Source organism: Coturnix japonica, chromosome Z (assembly GCF_054131305.1).
Source record: "Coturnix japonica strain WE chromosome Z, WE-NBRP24, whole genome shotgun sequence".
Classification (NCBI taxonomy): Eukaryota; Metazoa; Chordata; class Aves; order Galliformes; family Phasianidae; genus Coturnix; species Coturnix japonica.
The window spans coordinates 36,760,996-36,780,008 of NC_140702.1; the positions used below are offsets into that span (position 1 = coordinate 36,760,996).

Here is a 19,013-nt window from a genome sequence, read left to right on the forward strand (position 1 = left end):
CGGTAGCACCACGTTACTTTGAATGACAGCTCAGCCTCCCCGCTCCCCTTCCCACAGACCTTACTCTCCTCCCTGCACTCCACGCCCTCCCATTGGCTGGCAAGAAGGGCTCCCGCCGCTCCGCCAGAAACGCTTTCCAGCGAAAGGCTGACAGGCAGACGGAGCCGCGCTCGTTCCATTGGCCCTCGGCGCCGGACGCGTCACGCACCCACGTTGTTGCGGAGGCAGGCGACTGGCTACTACCGCCATCTCTCCCCCCTCGCTGAGGGCTGTGGGAGGGGTTGGGTGGCTGGTTAGCTGGAGGAGTGTGAAACCGCGTGTTAATGCATACGGTGCGGCGAGCACGGCGCGTCCCGCCCGGCCCGGCTGTTCCCGTCCCGCCGAGCGCATCCCGCGGGTCTGCAGCGCTCCGTTCCCCCGCGCGGAGCAGGGCACGGCACGGCCGCGCTCCTCGACAGGTCGGAACTTCACCTCGGTGGGGCAGCGCCAGGCAGTGGAGAGTGACGGCGAGGAGAAGGACGAGAATGGGGAGGAGATCGCGATGCACCGCGTGCTGCTGAGGCGCGGAGCCGCTCGGTGCCGGAGGCTGTCGCCCGCCTGACCCCGCGCGGAACGGGCGCTCTCCGCCCTTTGTTGTGGTGTCTCCGTCGCCGCGGGGCCGCCTCGCGCCCGCCCCCCGCGGAGCTCCGCTCCGGCTGCCCCATGCGCCGCCGGCGGTCGGGAGCAGCGAGGCCGCCCCCGGAGGCTTCCCGCCCGCCCCCCTCGCTGTGACGGCCGCGCCCGGAGCCCCCTAGAGAGCCGCTCGCCCTCACGACTTGCGTCGCCTGTCCCGTGTCACGGAGTTGCAGCGACAGAGCGGCCACAGCCGGAGGATGTCCCCGCGGCGGAAGCACTGAGCGCCGCGGGGCGGTGTGAGGCACGTTCGGAGCCATGTTCCCGCAGAGCCGGCACCCCGTGAGTACGGCGACGGGCAGAACCAGCCCTGCGTGCGGCGGTCACTTTCCGCCTCGATGCGCGGGGAGCGGCGGGGAAGAGCGTGGCCGCCCCGCGACGGGAGGAAAAGCGCTGGGGCCGGGATCGCGGCAGGGACGGGGAGGGCGGCGGGATGGACCCTCGCTGCGTCCCGCCCCGTCCGCGCGGTCTGACCGTGCTTCTCTTTCCCGGTCCGTTCGTCGCAGGCGCCTCACCAGGCTGCGGGGCAGCCCTTCAAATTCACCATCCCGGAGTCGCTGGACCGCATCAAGGAGGAGTTCCAGTTCCTCCAGGCTCAGTACCACAGGTGAGCGGCGGTGGGGTCGCACCGGGGGCGCTCGGATCCGCTCTTCCCGCCTGGGGCTGCAGCGAGAGGCCGCGTCCAGGCGGTGGCGTGCGGGGCCAGGGCAGTGTGGGGCCCTCGGGCGGGAGCGCGGCTGGAGGCGGCCGGGCCGGGGTGTGGGGTGTGGGTGTTGCGGGAGGAGAATGTCGTGGCACGGAAGGCTGAGGAAGAGCCCTCCTCCGTTACGTGAGGTGTTCGTGCTAAGGTGAATCCGACGCCGGTGCGCAGTGCTAAAAGAGTCGAGAGGATGGCAGCTTTGTAGCGTAATGTTAGCGTCCATCTGCTGAAGCCGTGAAGGGCGCTCCGTTGCGCTGCGCTGCGTGGTGCTTTGGTGCTGGGAGTCCCGTACGGAACGGATTCCTGCGTGCAGAGGATGTTCGGCAATAAGAGGCACTTGTCTCTCGATTCTGTACTCCCTTGCACCTGAGCTGTCAGGATAGGAATAAAAGCTCTGTTAATTTCTGTACAGAAATTCATCCGACTGTGGCTGAGGCTCCTTTTTCTCACCACACCACTGTCTGATTCTCACTTGAGATTGCTGACTTGCCCGAGCCATTGGTTACTTAGAAATGCAGTATAAGCTGTGATCATTCAGTATTGCAGCTGTAAGTGAAAAAGGCTGCTTTCCACAGCATCTGTTCCATCGGATGCTTTCTGGTGGCCCTAAAGAAAACAAAGGGAATGTTGCTGCTTTTCTTTGCTCAGTCAGAGTCGTTAAAGTGATGCTGCTGCTTGTGATGAGACAGACAACTTTTCTGAAAACAGACTTGCTAGCAAATGGCGGTCAGAGTTACCGCTGTCCAGCTGCAGGCAAGATAACCCAAGCTGGAGGCGCCTTGAGGTTAGTAGGTAGGCCCAAGATGTAATTCTAACCACAAATGATGCTGTTTGGCTGTGACTCGGAATGTCACATGTGAAGAAATACTTCTGGCTGCTCAGAGGAACTCTGGGGGATGTCTGATCCTGTTGCAGCCCAACAGCCAATGTCCTTTGCCCTGTTTGTGTGGCTCTGGTGGCAGCTGCAGCTCTCAGTCAGCACCACAAAATACCTTCTGAATTTCCTTCTCAACTCTTGTGTTTGAAGTATGAATTAGACCTTTTTCTCTCTGTTTGCGTGTGAGTTATGAGGTTTTATAATTACTTGTTTTTGTCAAAATACAAATAAAGTGGGTAGATGTCAAAACAAATGACATAGTAGTTACACTGAAGTGTGATCTATTTTGTAGCCTTAAATTGGAATGTGAGAAACTGGCAAGTGAGAAGACAGAAATGCAGAGGCACTATGTGATGGTAAGTTTGCTTCTTTTTCTTTATTTCAGTTAGTAGTTTATAATACAATGCAAGCCAATATAAAAAAAAATAATGTGTTCCTTTATTTGCAGTATTATGAAATGTCATATGGATTAAACATTGAAATGCACAAGCAGGTAAGGCATTTTGTTTTCTAAATCACAGAAGTCTGCAGTCAGTCTGCGTTTAAATGTAGCTGATGTGTTTGTACTCAGATGACTGCACTGCATGTCTGAATAAACTGATTGTAGCTGTGATTAGCAGACCAATGCCAAAGCTGTGATTAGCAGACCAATGAATGACATGGCTGTCTTGCTGTTGGTCCTGAAAGGTGGTGTCAGAGGTAGGAAAGGCCTTGTCTCTGTTTTTAAAAGTATAATTCAGTGCTTTATATGGTTCTGTTTTGTTGCTGGTAGGAAGGAGCCTTTGATGATGACTTTGTAGCATATGTAGTGACAGTTGCTCCAATACTTACCATTTAAAGGTATGAAAAGGTTAGTGACTTGGAAAGCTCAAGTTATGACTGTGAATTTTCAAGTTCCCATAAAATTCATACTTACAGCCACTATAATGGTGAATAAAAAGAGTGCTGAAATAGAACAAGACACTAAAGACCTCATAAGAGAAGAAAAGCTAAATGATTGCTCAGCCCAGAGGACCCTCAACTAAGTAGCCATTGTCTGCCAAATAAAGCATTAATGGCAGGGTGTAAGTATTCTGTAGATATGCTGACATTCACTTTTTCATCAAGATGCTGGTACAATAAGTCTTTCAGAAATCGATGGCCTCTTAAAAAAAATTATCATTAGATGAAGTTGCACAGTTGGACACATTTCAAAGTGCAACAATACAACTCTTTCTTGAAGTGTATGTGCTATTTCATCTAAAATTCTTGTTTCATTAAATTAAAGAGCATGGATGACCGCTTAGGGCATAGTGAGTAAATTGATTAGTTCAGGCTTCGGATCTTCTGTATATTCAAAGACTTTCATTAAGTAAGTGAACTGCAGAGTAGAATTCTTCTTTTGTAACACTGAACTCTTTGATTTTTATTTTGTTTTCACTTAGAAATATTGTATTTGGTGAGGTGGTATGGTGGTTCCCTGATAACTTTGTTTACAAAGAGAAGCTAGTGTTCCACAGTGTTTTTTGGAGTTACACCTGTTTGAATCCAAAATGCTGGTAAAAGTGGGGATGTTAGACAGCCTAGTTGTTTTGAAGTGGTTGATACACTAAATAGGCAGGTAGAACAGTAGGAATGGTGGCTAACTTGGTAATGTGCTGTGGTGTATTTTGTCCAGTATGTGTTAGAAGAATGATACTTTCTCAGTGAGTTAACTTTTTATCCTCTTTATCCTTTTGATCCTGATTTTTGGGTTTCTATTTATCCTGCTGTAAAGCTCAGAATAAATAACTTCTGAGGAAGCCAGTATCTATACAGTGGGTTGATTTGGTGCAAAATGGATGTTAGCTTCATAAGATCTTGACAAAGGCAGGTTACTTCAGTAAATGTACAAGGAATTAACTTTAAGTAAAATCAATTAAGCCCATGAACTTAAAGAGCCTCAGAACTGAGGTTTCCACTTTGACCTTAACACCTGTGCATTGCAAAGGTTTAATGCTCTGTATGTATGGCAACTATAATCATCTGCCCAGTATGCAGTGATATTTGGGAAGCTTTTAAGATTTATGGCAGAGCATTATATCTGCATTGATTCCAGTGGAGGAGAACAGGGCATGCTTACTACCTGCATACTGTTAAGAAAAAACATTTGAAGGGATAAATACTTTTCCTTGGCTGTGAGTTTTAGATACTATGCTTTTACATGATAAGCAATTCTGAAAAAAGTAGCATCTTCATATTAAAGATTTAGATGTCTGCAGTGGGAATGCATAGTGCTGTTAGAATTCAGCATGTAGGTGGCCTCAGAGGAAGGAGACAAATAAGCAAAGAAAAAAAAAATGCCACCGATGATATTCTTCTAAATTTCTACTGCTAACGATAAGTTCTGAGGAGGCTTTTGTCAGATAGTAATCATAATTCTTATTAAAACTGGTGACGTGTAGCCAGGCTCAAATTGATGCTTTTTGCTGGCTGATCACCAGCATGGCCTAAGTGCTCATTATGTTGTAGAGAGGGCCTTTGGAGCTCTCATTACGTTTGACAGGAATTCTCTCTAGGGGGAAACTGGGCATTAGCTAGTCTTCTGACAGGCTGAAATTATTCCTGCTTTATGACTTATAACCAAATGCTAGCAAGGCATCATCAGGGGACATGAAAAATTGTCATTCCTGACAACATCTTTGTTGCTAAAAAATGCAGTGATGGGGAAACTTTCCACTGAACAAGCTTTAATGTTCTTAAGGCCTACCTTCTATGTGGGATGCCTTACTCACCCTGTGTGCAGCCCTTTAGAGTGACTAGGCTGCTGATTTGAAAATAAAAAATCATACTGCAGTGGTGTCAGCTTGTGTAGTGTACTGTCCGCATCACTGTGAAAGATGGGGTCACATCTGCCTGTTGATAAAAAGGTTCATTGCTTGTGCTGATGCAGTTGCATCAGTCACTAAACTCTTCATTTAATTCTGTAATCTATTACGATTATAATGTGGTGAAAACAGAGTTAGGACATGGATGTTGCTATATGCAGATTCAGCTGAGGCAAACTCACCAAACAAAAGCAGCTGTACTGCCGAATTTTCATCTTGAACACTCTGCATTTGTGTCAATGAATGCTGTAGGAGGGCTTTCTTCACAGCTTTAGCTTTGGCTCTTTGTAGTGTTTAACTCTGTGACAATTTGCTTAAACCCAGGTACTGCGACTGCATTTCAGCTTGCTGGCTGAACACATATCAGGAAGTAATTGTTGGCATACTTGTGGCTGGTTTGTGTTTTTTTGGTTTGTTTCTGTTCTTATAAGAATCTCAAAGGTTAATTCTTAAGAGGATGTTGTGCCTGGGTTTTTTGTACTGTTTTCAAAGATGATAATTATCTTAAGGCATATATAGTTACTGATAAACACTATTGTCTCTGAGACAGAAACAAGTTTGAGGGTTTACTGAGGATAGGTGGGATTGATTCAGGTATCGTTTTCATGTGTGTCATGGACTGAATTAACAGAGGAGGGAAACTGAGGACCATAAAAGTCAGATTTTCCCACTGTGACATCCATGGGTGGCAAAGCAGATATGTCAACTGCTAGTGCCAAGAGTCTTTTGGGTGTTAAAAATCCCACTGTACTTGAAGGGTTGCTGCCCTTGGCTATTAGAGAGAGGTGCTGAAAATAAAGAGGTGCTGCCCTGTCATCTTCTGTCATAAGTTGAGAGATAAGACTTCCTGTGTGTTTAATGCCTAGATTGTTCAGGTGCAAGATTAGCTCTTGTTCAGTGGCAGGCAGCCAAAGAAAGAAAAAATCATCACTGCTGAACTAACTGACAGACTGTATAAACTACTACAGTATTTGGGTGTCTGCAATCCTAGAAGTGACAACTGGTTTTCCTTCTCTTTGGGCCGGCTATTGTGATCTTTGTGACCTGCCTTGAGGCAGGCATGTCATTCCGTACTTTGCCTCTTGTAGACAAGTACACAAACTCCTAAACTGCATTATTCTAACTAGTTGTGCAGTAATTAAATGTCTGCTCTAGTCCAGAATGTTTTTTCTAATTTTCTAATTAGAAATTTCTAACACTCTTTCTAATGCTCTTTGTTCAAGGACTGATTCTTCTGATATCTCATTAGAACATCAGACTTCAGGAGTGGGTTAAATAGAAGGGAATTAAGAAGCTTAGTTAGCTCTCTACAGCTCCTGAGTAGGATGTCTGTGCTGTTGAAAGGGATTTAAAGATAAATTAATTTTTTTTTTTTCCCCCTACTTGCATTTTAATTACTGTAATGAAAAACGTCATGAATCCTGAAGGTTTTGGTGATGTGCCATGAGTGTTTCAAGAGGATTTTACAGTTGGATCTGCAACATAAGACATGCGGAACCTGCATTTATTTTAAAGGAGAAAATAAGATTGATTTTTCTCTCAACAGTAGTATTTATTCTACAAATACTGGATTCTTAAATGTTTACAGTTGCACCACCAGTACAGCCATTTAGGCCACAACTACAGTTTCTCAATAAGGAAAGCCTAGAGTAACAGTCTCAACTTTCTTAACTTTGAAACCACATTTGAGCTGAAGACTGACATTAAGGAGTTATCTGACAGGTTCAGGACACTGTGTGAAATATGTCTCTGTGGCTTTTAGATAACCGTATTGTTAGATACTATCTATTATATCAACTTATTATACAACTTCATCAGACAGTATGTCACAGTATAAACACTCTACATATGTTAAATACTGTCAGATCATCTTGCATTTTGGAATGTATCTGCCAGATTTCAGGTTCATCACAGGATCATTCAGGGAAAGGAGAAGCTCTTTCTATTGGTGATGCTGTCAAACTTCCTTTGTATTTCTGTAACTTAATTACTTGCTGAATTTCTGTTATTGTACTTATGGATTGGCCGAAGCAGGTTTGTTTTTTATTTTTTTGAAAGCTGGTATTTTTGGGAGCAGGGAGTGAAAAAGGAAGGAAGGGTTCTTCTTTCACAGCTTGTTCTGGGGTGAAAGGTAAATGCCTTTTTCTGGTATTTGCAATGCAAACCAAACAGACAGGCTGAGTATTTGAATTGTCTTTCAGCAGTTTTAGTTTTGTAGCAAAGGTATAAAGTTGCATTTCATTTTCAGTGCAAAATGGAAGATAGTGTCTTCTGGATTTGTGGTTAGGTCACTACTGGTGTACTCTGAAAGCATCTAAAAACAACTTTATGTTAAGTTGCACTTGTCAGAAGACTGCACAATATTTGTTAATTTAAAAATGATAACAGCATAGAGTAGAGCTAATGATGTCGTCATTCCACTGAATATAAGGGTTGAGAATATATAGTGACAGGTCTGATTACACTGTAACTCTATACTCAGCTCCCTCTTCTCACTGGCGTCAGTTACTTGCTCCTTGCTCCAGCTAGTCATCTTTATTAACAAACACTGGGAAGGAACAATAAGGGGAAGAATTGATTTTTCTTGATCAGCAGATTTTATATTAACCATTTCATTATTGTCATCAACAAGGGTGTGAGTCTGTTGCGAGTTCAACTTGTCTTCTAATGTAAAACTTCTTTGTAGTGTTTTTTTTGCCAGTGTGTGGGGAGGAAGCTGTTGTGGGTGCAAGATAAGCAAGGCAATTGTGTTTATTTTTTGGGGGAGGAGTTTAGGGACTGGGGATAAAGAAACTTCATTTGTGATGTTATCTTTGTTTGACCCTTAGTTCTCAGCAGATGCACGTAATTGATGTCTAGTTGCCTTTTCCATGCCATCAGAATTTTAGACCTTCGTGTGTATTGTTTGTGGCTCACTTTCACACTGGGTAGTCCCAGCCTACTCAGTTTATAGAAGTACAAGTTGTTCCATAGCTGTGATCATCTGATTTGCCTTTGCTTTATTTATTTATTTATTTAAATTTATTTTTTTTCCCCATTTTCAGTCTACTGAAATGAAGGCACAAGAACTAAATGCTATTGTCAGGATACAAGCAAACCAGAGATTTATATAAATGGCATAATTGGTTATATATTAAAAAAAAAAAAATAAATATATATATATATATATATTTTTCCTTTGGAAAAGTTCTCAATATTTGATTTCTCTCCTTGGCTACCAAGAAATTATGAACTGTTGTTATCGCCTCTCAGATTTGCTCACATCTGAGTTCTTGCTCAGGAACAATGATGGCTCCATCAATTTATACTGAGGCTAGGGGTGGCTGCTCCTGATGTGCCCATGAGTGTGTTTAAGTTGTGTAAGTGCACTGTTTAACTGCCCTCTTTGGCTTGTAAGGCTGCTTTCCAGTTCTTCTGTCTGTCATTGTTTCTACTTTGAATTCTCTTGTGGAACTAATGTTCTTAGTCGCTGTGTACTGTCTTCTTCAGACTGTTGTTGAGCACACTCCATAAAGTAGATTGCAGTAGAAGTCCCTGAGATACTATTGCTGGCATTCCTCTTTTTCGAGATCTGATGGCTCTCCCTTGCCCTGTTTCCTATTTTTTGACAATTATTTATCTGTTTCTGGCATGGTGCCAGAGGCAATTGAAGGGTAGGTTAAAACTTTCTAAAACATTGCCTGTTTGATCTCTGCTTCAAATCTGACTAAGTTTTAAAAAGTAGTTATTTCCTGAAGTGACTTATTATAAAGGAGGGCATAGTGATGAAACTTCCAACTTTTCTCTTTCCTCTGTATTTGGTACAGCAATTAATGTTTGGTTTATTTATTTATTTATTTATTTTTTAAAATGAACAAATGGAAATGGCATTGAATTCTCTTAGAAACGTATTTACAGTATGCTTAAATATAAATGGAATGGAAAAAGGATTATGGATTTATTTCATAAAGTTCTGGAGAGGATTATTTTAGTTGCTAGCAAGCCTAATGTTACCTACTGTACTTCCAGTGTGTGGAGAAAACTGTTCGAGAAATTAATCAGTTTGGTAGGTTTCTTTGAAGTTTTTATAATGATAATAGTGTTTTGTGGCTAGTGATAAATTGAACAGCATTTAAGAAGCCTGTAATCTCTAATTGGGGATTGACTGAGTCGCTTTCACCTTTTCTTTATGTTCTTCAGAAGCGTGAACAAATTAGCACAGATGATTAAATTACAAATTAAAGTTCTTTGAGAGGTATCTGGTGGGTTATCTGTCAGAGTTGTTTATCTGGAAATATCATGTACTGCTTAAGTGATCAGAAGACCTAGCTAGCCTTTCAGGCTGTGTGGTCGTGTAACAGAAAACAGATTTATTTGTATTTGGTGCTGCTCTTTTGTTGCTGGTGTCGTGATGGTGCCTCCACCTTCTCTCACACAGTATGGATTTTTCTTCCTTTTTGTGTTTTTTTTGTTTTTTTTTTTTCTTAATCTTGAAGATTTTTTGATGTTTTTGTAAACAGCCAGTCACAGTAACTTACTTGTAAGGTGACCAGTCAGTGTATTGACAAGAGCAGACACAATAGAAAAGTGCATTAGGAGTCAAGCCATTGGGATTTGCAGTAAATATATTACAGAACACGAGTGAATTGCTGATACTGCTTGTTTAGCAGTTTGCAAGGGCAATGGTAGTATAGATTTTTGAATTAGAAGGGAAGGACTGTTCTTTCTCTGTGCTGGAACATCTAGTTGATGGCTGAGGAAAAAATTGATTTAGAGAACAAAATGCTGCCACCTCTTTTTTTATCTATATATCTATTTATTTATTTATTTTTCCATTTTGGAGGCTTCTTTGTGGATTAGTAATCAAAAACAAAAAGATAGCTTTCAGTTTTGGAAAAAGGAGCAGCAAAAATGTGTATGCTTGTTTGACTGCACCTTGATTAGTTACTAATTCTAAGAAAATATGCTTTTGTCAGGTCAAGAAAACCAAAGGACTTCATAAAAAACTACCTGCTTTCAGATTTTTGGCAATCTGCTTAGTTATGAAGTTATTTTTTAAATATGCCCAAACCCCTGAGTTGCCATGGTCTTTGTGTCATTATATAATGATCTCAACCTCACTCTTTAAATGCAGAAGTTTGAATTAAATCTCAGGGAGGACAGGGAGTAAACCCAGATTTTCTTGGGAAAAATAACAAGCATGTCATTCTTTTGTGGCTTTGCCATAACTGATTATAAGGTTGCCAGCCATTACTTTGCAGATATCTTGCTGTCTCAAATAAGGGACATAAATTGCAAGCTAAGTAAAGAAAAAGAAAAAAAAACTTTTTTAAGAAGACCTAGGGGGGAAGCCTTTAAACTTTTTTCATTACACTGAAATAGATGCTGTCAGGTGGCAGTTCTAGAGAGAACTTGGTCCCTCCCTCTGGCCTAGTAGAATCAGTTGTGGCAGTGCCATTTCTGACAGGGTACCTGTCTGATCTGGTGCTGCTGAAGATAAGAAATAGCAACCACTCTCAGGCTGTCTGGGTAACAGTACCTTTCTGTAACAATAGTGTGTTTTAAGTTACAGTAACATTTTTTCATTTTCTTTTTTTTTTTTTTTTTTTTTTTCCCCTGTGCATTCTTGTCACTGCGGAAAGGAAAAGATGATTATTCCTTTTTTCTTCCAGAAGCATTTTGTGGACTACTGCTGCCTAATGCTCATTCTTTGAGTGGTTTTGCCCAGATGAAGGGTAGTGCCCAAAATAAGCACATACTCCAGGGGAGGGAACACAGTGCTGAGTAGCACAGAAGATTTGCTTAGCTTACTATTGACTGTGGTGGCAGCCTTTTACCAGCAGCATACTGCAAAATAATTTCAACTTCTGATCTACTGTGACAGAGAGGTTGATTGCTTTTCGGGCCTCTTTTGTCCTTATTTATTTATTTATTCACTTCTGTTTATGTATGCTGTGGTTCTTTATGCTATTTCAGACCCAATCCTTTTTGTTTTTCCTAGTTGTTTTTTTCTTTCACTGCAAAGTCAATTCTGAAGCTCTCCCCTAGCATGTTACGCATTTCTTTGCAACCCTCTGTAAAATAAGGATTAGGGTAGGTAAGGAGAGTTTCATGTTCATTAGTTCCAAAGTTGAAAAATACTAGTCCAGTCATCCACACAGAACTTCTTAAGTTTTGATGCACATTCTTGTGAAGTTCTAGCAGAACTTTTCTGTTTGCATTGTTCTTAAGAATGCTACACTGTTAGTGTAAAATTCTTAGCGGAGGCAGAGCAGTGTCACTAAGCCATAGAGGACTGACCTTTTTGGAATTTATTTGGTTTAGATACTACTTACTGTTGTAAAATCTCTACAAGTTGTAGTATGTCTTCCTGCTTCACCAAGATACTTCTAGTTGAAAGGCATTTTAGTGCCTCAGACTTGAACAGTTGAATGGAGCTGGACTATCTTTGCTCTTTCACTAGGTGTTTTCTCTCTATCAGGCACTGTTCTTTTATATGTAGTTTCCTTTCTGCCTGACACTTGCAGGCTCTGCAAGGTGTTCAATAGCGCAGGCTTTGCTAGTACACTTAGTGCTTCTTACTACACTAGTACTTCTTAGTACACTTCAGTTGCCTTGGTTAACTTGATCAAAGCATTCGAGTTCTTTTCCTTTACTGTTTGAGCTGCAGTGTTGACCTTAGGTAGCTAGTAGTTAATATAAATTATGTTCTTGAAGACTTCTGTTTTATAGCTAAGATGGGTGAAAAAAGTTTAAGAAAAAATGTTTCTGGCAGCCTCAGTGTCTTTTGACCATCTCTTTCCTCCTGTAAATGAAGGAATCGAACCTTCTTTGTTTTCTTCTTAGTATGCCATATGGCTAAGCACCAGCTTTGCTTTTGCATAACTTAGTAGTGGCACACAATTCTGTAACTATGTGCTTATGCTGTATATAATTACACTGCGTCACCTGGCATAGTTTTCACTTCTTGCATGCTTCCTTGTTTGTACAACCTCATCTAGAAACTTGTGATATAGGTTCTTGGCACAGTTCCTCCTTACTATTCTTCCTCTGTCCATTCTTGTTCCATTCTCAGATGTGTTAATTTTTGTGCATATCCTGAATACTATTTCATAAAGAGTTCATCTGCTTTCCATAATGCATTTTATCTTTCAATAACAGATCCTATAAAGATGAACTTAACTAGTTCACATCTGATTTCCAGAAGTCTTGATAGCCTTATTATTCTGCCTTGTACCAGTGACTATAAACTGCATAGTGATTGTCAACTTCAAATTACTTTCTGTCTGGTCAGTTTAAATCAGTTCTTGTCTACAAGATGTAATCTAGATGGCACCTTCACTTTCTGAATCCTGTGAGCAGAATATAAACAGAACATAATCAAAAAGGAAAGAAATTTATTGGCATATCTCCAAGATTTTGCTGAAAGACTTCAAAATCTCACTTTCCCCACATAATGAAAGTCACTGTTATACCTTCCAAATTCTGTGTGGCAGCTAGTTCTGATAACAGCTAACAAAATTTGTCAGTCCTCTTAACTTGTTATTGATTAGCAAATCACCTGATAGCATCTGAACCATTGATATGAGCACACCACTAAGGCTTGGAATTCTTTCAGTGACTTGAGGTGTTTGAATCTCATGTGTGAATATAGCAAATATTGTAAAACTGTGAAATTGCATCTGAAATGCATAAGTGCGTGTGACATGTTTGATTAAATTCAGCTTAGTTTGATAGTTGTTCCTGAAGTCTTAGTTAATGTAGTGTATTGTATTGAGTTTTGTTGTTTTTTTTCTCTCTGTATTTCTATCCTTTGTCTTGATATAGATGTGACCCGTCTAATAGATGAAGGAAAGGCTGTTGATGTGGTCTACTTAGACCTCAGCAAAGCCTTTGACACTGTCTCCCATGCTGTTCTCCTACAAAAGCTGGCAGCCCGTGGGTTGGATGAGTACACTCTCAGCTGGGTAAGGAGCTGGCTGGAGGGCCGGGCCCAGAGAGTGGTGGTAAATGGAGTTAAATCCAGTTGGAGACCAGTCATGAGTGGTGTTCCCCAGGGGACGGTGCTGGGACCTGTCCTCTTCAACATCTTTATTGATGACTTGGATGAGGGCATTGAGTGCACCCTCAGTAAGTTCGCGGATGACACCAAATTGGCAGGGAGTGTCGATCTGCCTGAGGGTAGAGAGGCCCAGCAGAGGGATCTGGGTAGGCTGGAGGGCTGGGCCAAAGCCAACGGGATGATGTTCAACAAGACCAAATGCCGGGTTCTGCACTTTGGCCACAACAACCCTGGGCAGCGCTACAGGCTTGGGGCAGAGTGGCTAGAGGATTGTGTTGAGGAAACAGACCTGGGGGTACTGATTGATGCTCGGCTGAACATGAGCCGACAGTGTGCCCGGGTGGCTAAGAAGGCCAACGGCATCCTGGCTTGCATCAAAAACAGTGTTACTGGCAGGAACAGGGAGGTAATTGTCCCCCTGTACTCGGCATTGGTGCGGCCGCACCTTGAGTACTGTGTTCAGTTTTGGGCCCCTCACTACAAGAAAGACATTGCGGCCCTGGAACGTGTTCAGAGGAGGGCTACAAAGCTGGTGAGGGGTCTGGAGCACAGGCCTTACGAGGAGCGGCTGAGGGAGCTAGGATTGTTCAGCCTGGAGAAGGGGAGGCTCAGGGGAGACCTTATAGCTCTCTATAACTTCCTGACAGGGGGTTGTAGTGAGCTGGGGGTTGGCCTCTTCTCTCGTGTAATCAGTGATAGAACTAGAGGGAATGGTTTTAAGCTGCGTCAGGGGAGATTCAGGCTGGACATTAGGAAGCATTACTTTTCGGAAAGAGTAGTCAGGCATTGGAATGCACTGCCCAGGGAGGTGGTGGAGTCACCGACCACGGGAGTGTTCAAGAAACGCTTGGATGTGGCACTGAGGAATATGATTTAGCCAGGAAGTATTGGTAATGGTTGGACTAGATGATCTTCTAGGTCTTTTCCAACCTTGATAATTCTGTGATTCTGTGATATGTGGTACTGCTTATTTTGCCAGTTGGCATGCTCTTTGTTCTACTCAAGAGCAGATTCCAATGCTGTTGTAGTTTTACTTGATTGTTGATAAGGACTAAATCCCAACAGAGAGTTTTGTTCATATCTTGAGTACTTTAATTGTATGTGCTTGATTTGAGGTACATTATGCTTTTACATTTTCAAAGCCTACATAGATTTAGGCACTTCCACAGTTATATAATACCTCTGACATTCTTTGGCCATCCCAATAAAGTGGCTGTCTGTGTTTAGTGCTTTAAGAGTGTGTGCAAAAACTTGGTTGTAGCTTGTGGGATTGAGAGCAAAATAGGAAAGATTTTTGAAGTGTATCCTAAATCAGATGAAGAGCCAGGGGAATGGGCTTCCTTTCTGTAAGGTGTAGCAGTTGTAGCTATGCTGTTTTTATGACACCTTTCTTTTATTCTTTTTGTTACTTCCTTTTTCTTATATAGTGCTGTGTTGCTCAGCTATTCTTGTATTAGTTTAGTTCTTAATACCCCAATAGCAATAACGTGAAACATGTTTGATAATTAAGAAGAATGTGTGGGATGGGAGGAGCTCATCTGGCTTAGCGTTTCCCCCTGCTTTCAGTTAGGTTCTTCGTGTGCTTCCCTGAATAGCTGTTACTTGGTGGATGCTTCTTGTTAGCCTCCTTAACTTGCTGATCTGCTAAGCTGGTCCTTTTCCTTTTTCCTGTAGAAATGTTTTCTGCTCAACTAGTGAGCTGAGATGTTGGACGATTCTGAACATCTCCAGGAGTGCTTTTGGAATAAGGTGATCAGTGCGTGCCTCTGGAAGTGAAGGCGGTGAGACTTTCTCTTTTGGATCAGTCAGACTCTGACTTGCTCTGCCATCTCATGAAATCTGAGTAAATGTGTGTGCTCCGAAACAACTGGGAAGTAAATTAAAAGTTCTCTGCTGGCTTCAGAGATTTAAACAGTTCTTTGTATTGAAGGTTAGCATAGGCATGGAAACAAAGCTGCAGAATTAAGATTTGAATGAATGCAAGATGAACTGAAGTTGGATTAAAGGAGAAATGTTATAATGGCTCGTTTTAGACAATTTTAGCCAAGAAAAGTCTTAATATAGTGAAGATGTCAGGATGTTCAAGTGATCCTTTCACACAACGGCTTTGCTGTTGCCAGTTGACTTAGGTTCCAACTGCATTTACAGCTGCAGATGGGATGGGCAGTTGTTTACAGTGGTTCAATGAAGGCTGCACAGAATCTGTATTTTAATAGAAAGGACTGAAATTTAACATCTGAAATATATCCAGTTACTTTACAGTTGAACAAAGTTCAAATCTATAGTAGATGTTCATTAAATGTAGCTGTTGGCTTGTATGTGCATCAGATCCAGCTTATGTTTAAATTAACATGACCTTTCTGTAACATAAACTAACATCAAAAGAGGCTTCAGATAAATGTAGTTTAGGTAAGAAGTGTACATTTAGAGATTATCTGTCATTCTGCAACTTTGTCATTTTGAGGATTTTGTTCTGTTAATATTTCTGTTGCTTATTCCTTTCTGCACTCCCACTTGCAATATGGTAATGTTTTGTTTTTTTTTAATAGCTAAAGATTTTTCATGTCAGTCTTCTGGGGTTTTAATATCATCATCTCGTGGGTGGCCGACCTCATGATTAAAATGAGCAGTACAAACATGGGGCAGAAGGAAAACTCTATTTGTTAATGATGTGTCATGTTAAACTGACAGCTTATCCCCAAAATACAGAGATTGTTCTTGTCGCTGAAGTGAATGCTACCCACTGCTGCTTGTCAGATTGAATTTCAGCTGCCTGTTGAGAATAAACCTTCCCTCCTCCTCCTATTGGTTCGAATGTTAGTAATGACAGTGTTTATAATTTAAAATACAGTTTGAAGGCCAACTTCCACAGTTTGTCGCATGGTGGTGAATATGGCTGTAAAGGGGAGATGAATGTGGCTACTTCTCCCGGTCTGTTACTCAGGAGACCAGTAAATTTGATTGGCTGCTTCAGTTCTAGCAAAATCATTTGATTTGTGAGCAATTGAAAGATAAGATATCCAATTACCCAAATGATTTGCAGGGTTAGCCAATGTTGTCATGGAGACGTGAGTTGGAACAAATTAAATTTTAAGCAATAAAATAATTTTAGAGCACGTCTGGGAACAAGAAAATTTGGCAGTGGCACTTACCTGAATTGAATTTTAGCTTGACACACTGTTGTTTGACACTGATATACTATGGGGGCCTAAACTTCTAAATGGCATATTGCCTTTTTGCCTTTTTCTTTTTCTTTCTTTCTTTTTTTTTTTTTTTTTAAGCCTTACCATGGCAAAATTAGAAGTTATACTCTGCAAAATGTTGGCTGCGTGTGTGTGTGGTTTTTTTTTTGTTTTTTTTCCCCCCCTTTTTTTTTTAATGTGCTCTATGAATAGGTGTGATTTTTGTTGTCTCTGAAGGTCTGAATCACATTAAGAACAAAGGCTGCAGCACTTCAGTGCTGGTTGTTCTAGTGTTTCTGCAGGAAAATAATGAGTACTAACAGTTAAAGACTAAATTGTACACTTGCAGTTTCTTACCCAAGGACTTCATAGACATAGTTTTCAGCTGGTTCTGGTTTGTTGCTGGCATTAAAAATGGTCAAGCATGTTCCATAAAGAGGACTTTTATCCACATGCTGTTAGACATATGCGGATGAAAATTGGTCTGAGGTCAAGTGAGTAGTAACATTCTCATAGCCTTTGATTTTCCTCCTCATTCCTACTCCAGATCATCTCAAATAATTCCGTAATGAACAAAAATACAATATTAACTTTTACTCCCTACTGGGTTGCTGTGTTACATGCTATAAATGTCAATAAGTCCATTTTCTTCTTCCAGAAGGAGTTCAGTGTTGTTTGGCTACCTATGTGTTGAAAGTCTAAATGGAGGCATAGTACTTCAGAATTAACTTGTAAAGCTTTTGTGAATATGATTTGAGAGTATATTCTTTTCTGTGCATTAAAGGCAGGTTGATTTTATTGAATGGATTAGGACTTGCTTTTTCATTATCATAATAACTTTCAATTTTCATATGTTACTTTTCTTGAGTTTCCTTTTCTGATGTTTCTGAACATTTCTGCTAAGCTGTTTACCTCCAAATTTAGTAACAGATGTTTATTTATTTATTTATTTTTTATTTTTTGAAAATTGGTTTGAAATCATTGAAGTAAGGAAGAGTTTAATGAAGGTGCAGATAGCTGACCTTAAGAAATGTTGATAGAGATCAAATTTTTGGCTTTTAAAAAATGCAATCTGGAAAAAAAAAAAAAAAGCCTCAATGGCCTATTTTGGCTTGGTTATTTAATATTAATATCAATATTGAATATTAATAACATTAATAATTGTTAAAATATTGTTAAGATTGTTAAATATTATAAAAATATTAATAAATATTTGTTTGGTAATGGTAGGCCTGGATAGGACAGCTTTACGCAGTCTCAAAACAAGTGAAGCAACTATTGTCATAGTACAGCTGATTGTCACAATAAAGTCTTCTAAGACTTAATTTTTGCTTTAGATTACTGTAGTTGCTGTAGCTAGTTCTTGCTGTAACAAATATGGGAGGAGCCAACTAGAGCAAAACCATAGCTGTTGTTGAAAACTCTGGAAACTGATGATTGATAAACTAATGTTCCTCACGTGAAAGTTGCATTTTTCAGTCAGAATGGAGGGTGCTGACTCTTACAGGCTAGGGCTTCTTTTATGAGTGATGAAATATGTGCTATGTGTAGTAAGAAATCTGGGTAGAAATGTGGTTCTTGCTTCTTTCCAGTGCGAAAATTCTGTATTTTCTTAAGAAATTGTGTTGATTTAAGTATGAGATCTTACACAGTACTTTGTAATGCACGGGGTGTCAAAACATTAAATGATCTGAAGTATAGACTACTGTACAGGAAAACACTTTGATACTTAAATGAATATTATATTTAGTAACTAACCTGGCTGCTTGGTTCTATGTCATTATGTTAAGAATTTACTTTAGCAAGAGAAAAATCTAAGTAGGAACACTTGAGTTTGGCAATGTTAGGTCAAAACATTGAAGTCCTTAATTATGTGGAATGATAGAAAAAAAAAAATAGGATTAGTAAAGCCAAAAATAAAGCTCAACTTAATTTTACAAAATGGAGCTGAATTCCTTCAGGTTAATTTTTAATGATACTTCAGAAAGGAGGGTGACACTTCAGTAAGAGGTCTGACAAGCTTGTCATTTGCAAATAAATCAAAAGACAATCATTGCAACAGCAAGAACCAGTGAATGATGTAGTTTTGTCATTCTTTGATTGGCCCCACACTCGAGCCCTCTATTAAAAATGAATGCATTCAAGAGGTTGTGCATTAAGAACACAAACAATTAAGGGCTCTTCAGTTGACTTGCTAAGAGCCGCTGTAGAGTGAGGAGAGCTTTCATGAGAGATGCAGGCTTCTACTGTCTGCTTTACCAAAGGGCTGAAGAACATACGCAATTAGACGTTTGTCTCTGCTCCGTGCAGCTTTCTGCAGAATTTTCTTTGTTTACTCCTCCTTCTGACTGTTCTTCATGGCTCAAGATCAGCAATTAGATAATAGGTATGTTATACTGTGAAGCCTCTGAAAGTAACTGATAAGTACTTTTAAACTATTAAGTGTATGAGCCCTAACTTAGAAAAATATAGCTTGCTTTAATGTCACCAACTATATATGTTCTATCTTGATTGACATATATGCATACACATTTTCCCAAAAAACTTCTTTGAATGAGTCTAGGACAACTTGGCTGATCAAGACAGAACATAAATAATTATGTATGTATATACACCTATTCAAATTTATTCCATCTTGATTTGTATTTAAATGTATGGAGCTTTCTTTTTTCTCAACGCTGAAAAAAAATACCTC

The 19,013-nt window shown here is 40.9% G+C and overlaps 1 protein-coding gene across 11 annotated transcripts in view; it reads left to right on the forward strand.

Annotated features, from left to right (window-relative positions):
• The first annotated feature begins 322 nt into the window (after positions 1 to 322).
• Positions 323 to 19,013, forward strand: part of TLE1 (TLE family member 1, transcriptional corepressor) — a 70,305-nt gene continuing 51,614 nt past the window's right edge. For 5 of the 11 annotated variants that reach the window (XM_015849196.3, XM_015849197.3, XM_015849198.3 and 2 more), the window contains exons 1-4: positions 323 to 954; positions 1,179 to 1,279; positions 2,542 to 2,605; positions 2,698 to 2,742. In XM_015849196.3, the coding sequence (XP_015704682.2) occupies positions 931 to 954; positions 1,179 to 1,279; positions 2,542 to 2,605; positions 2,698 to 2,742 (234 nt within the window). In that variant the 5' untranslated portion in view covers positions 323 to 930. Of the gene's footprint in view, positions 955 to 1,178; positions 1,280 to 2,541; positions 2,606 to 2,697; positions 2,743 to 14,810; positions 14,918 to 19,013 lie in introns of those variants that run through there. The other 6 variants (XM_085530400.1, XM_085530401.1, XM_085530402.1 and 3 more) reach the window with 3 other exon arrangements.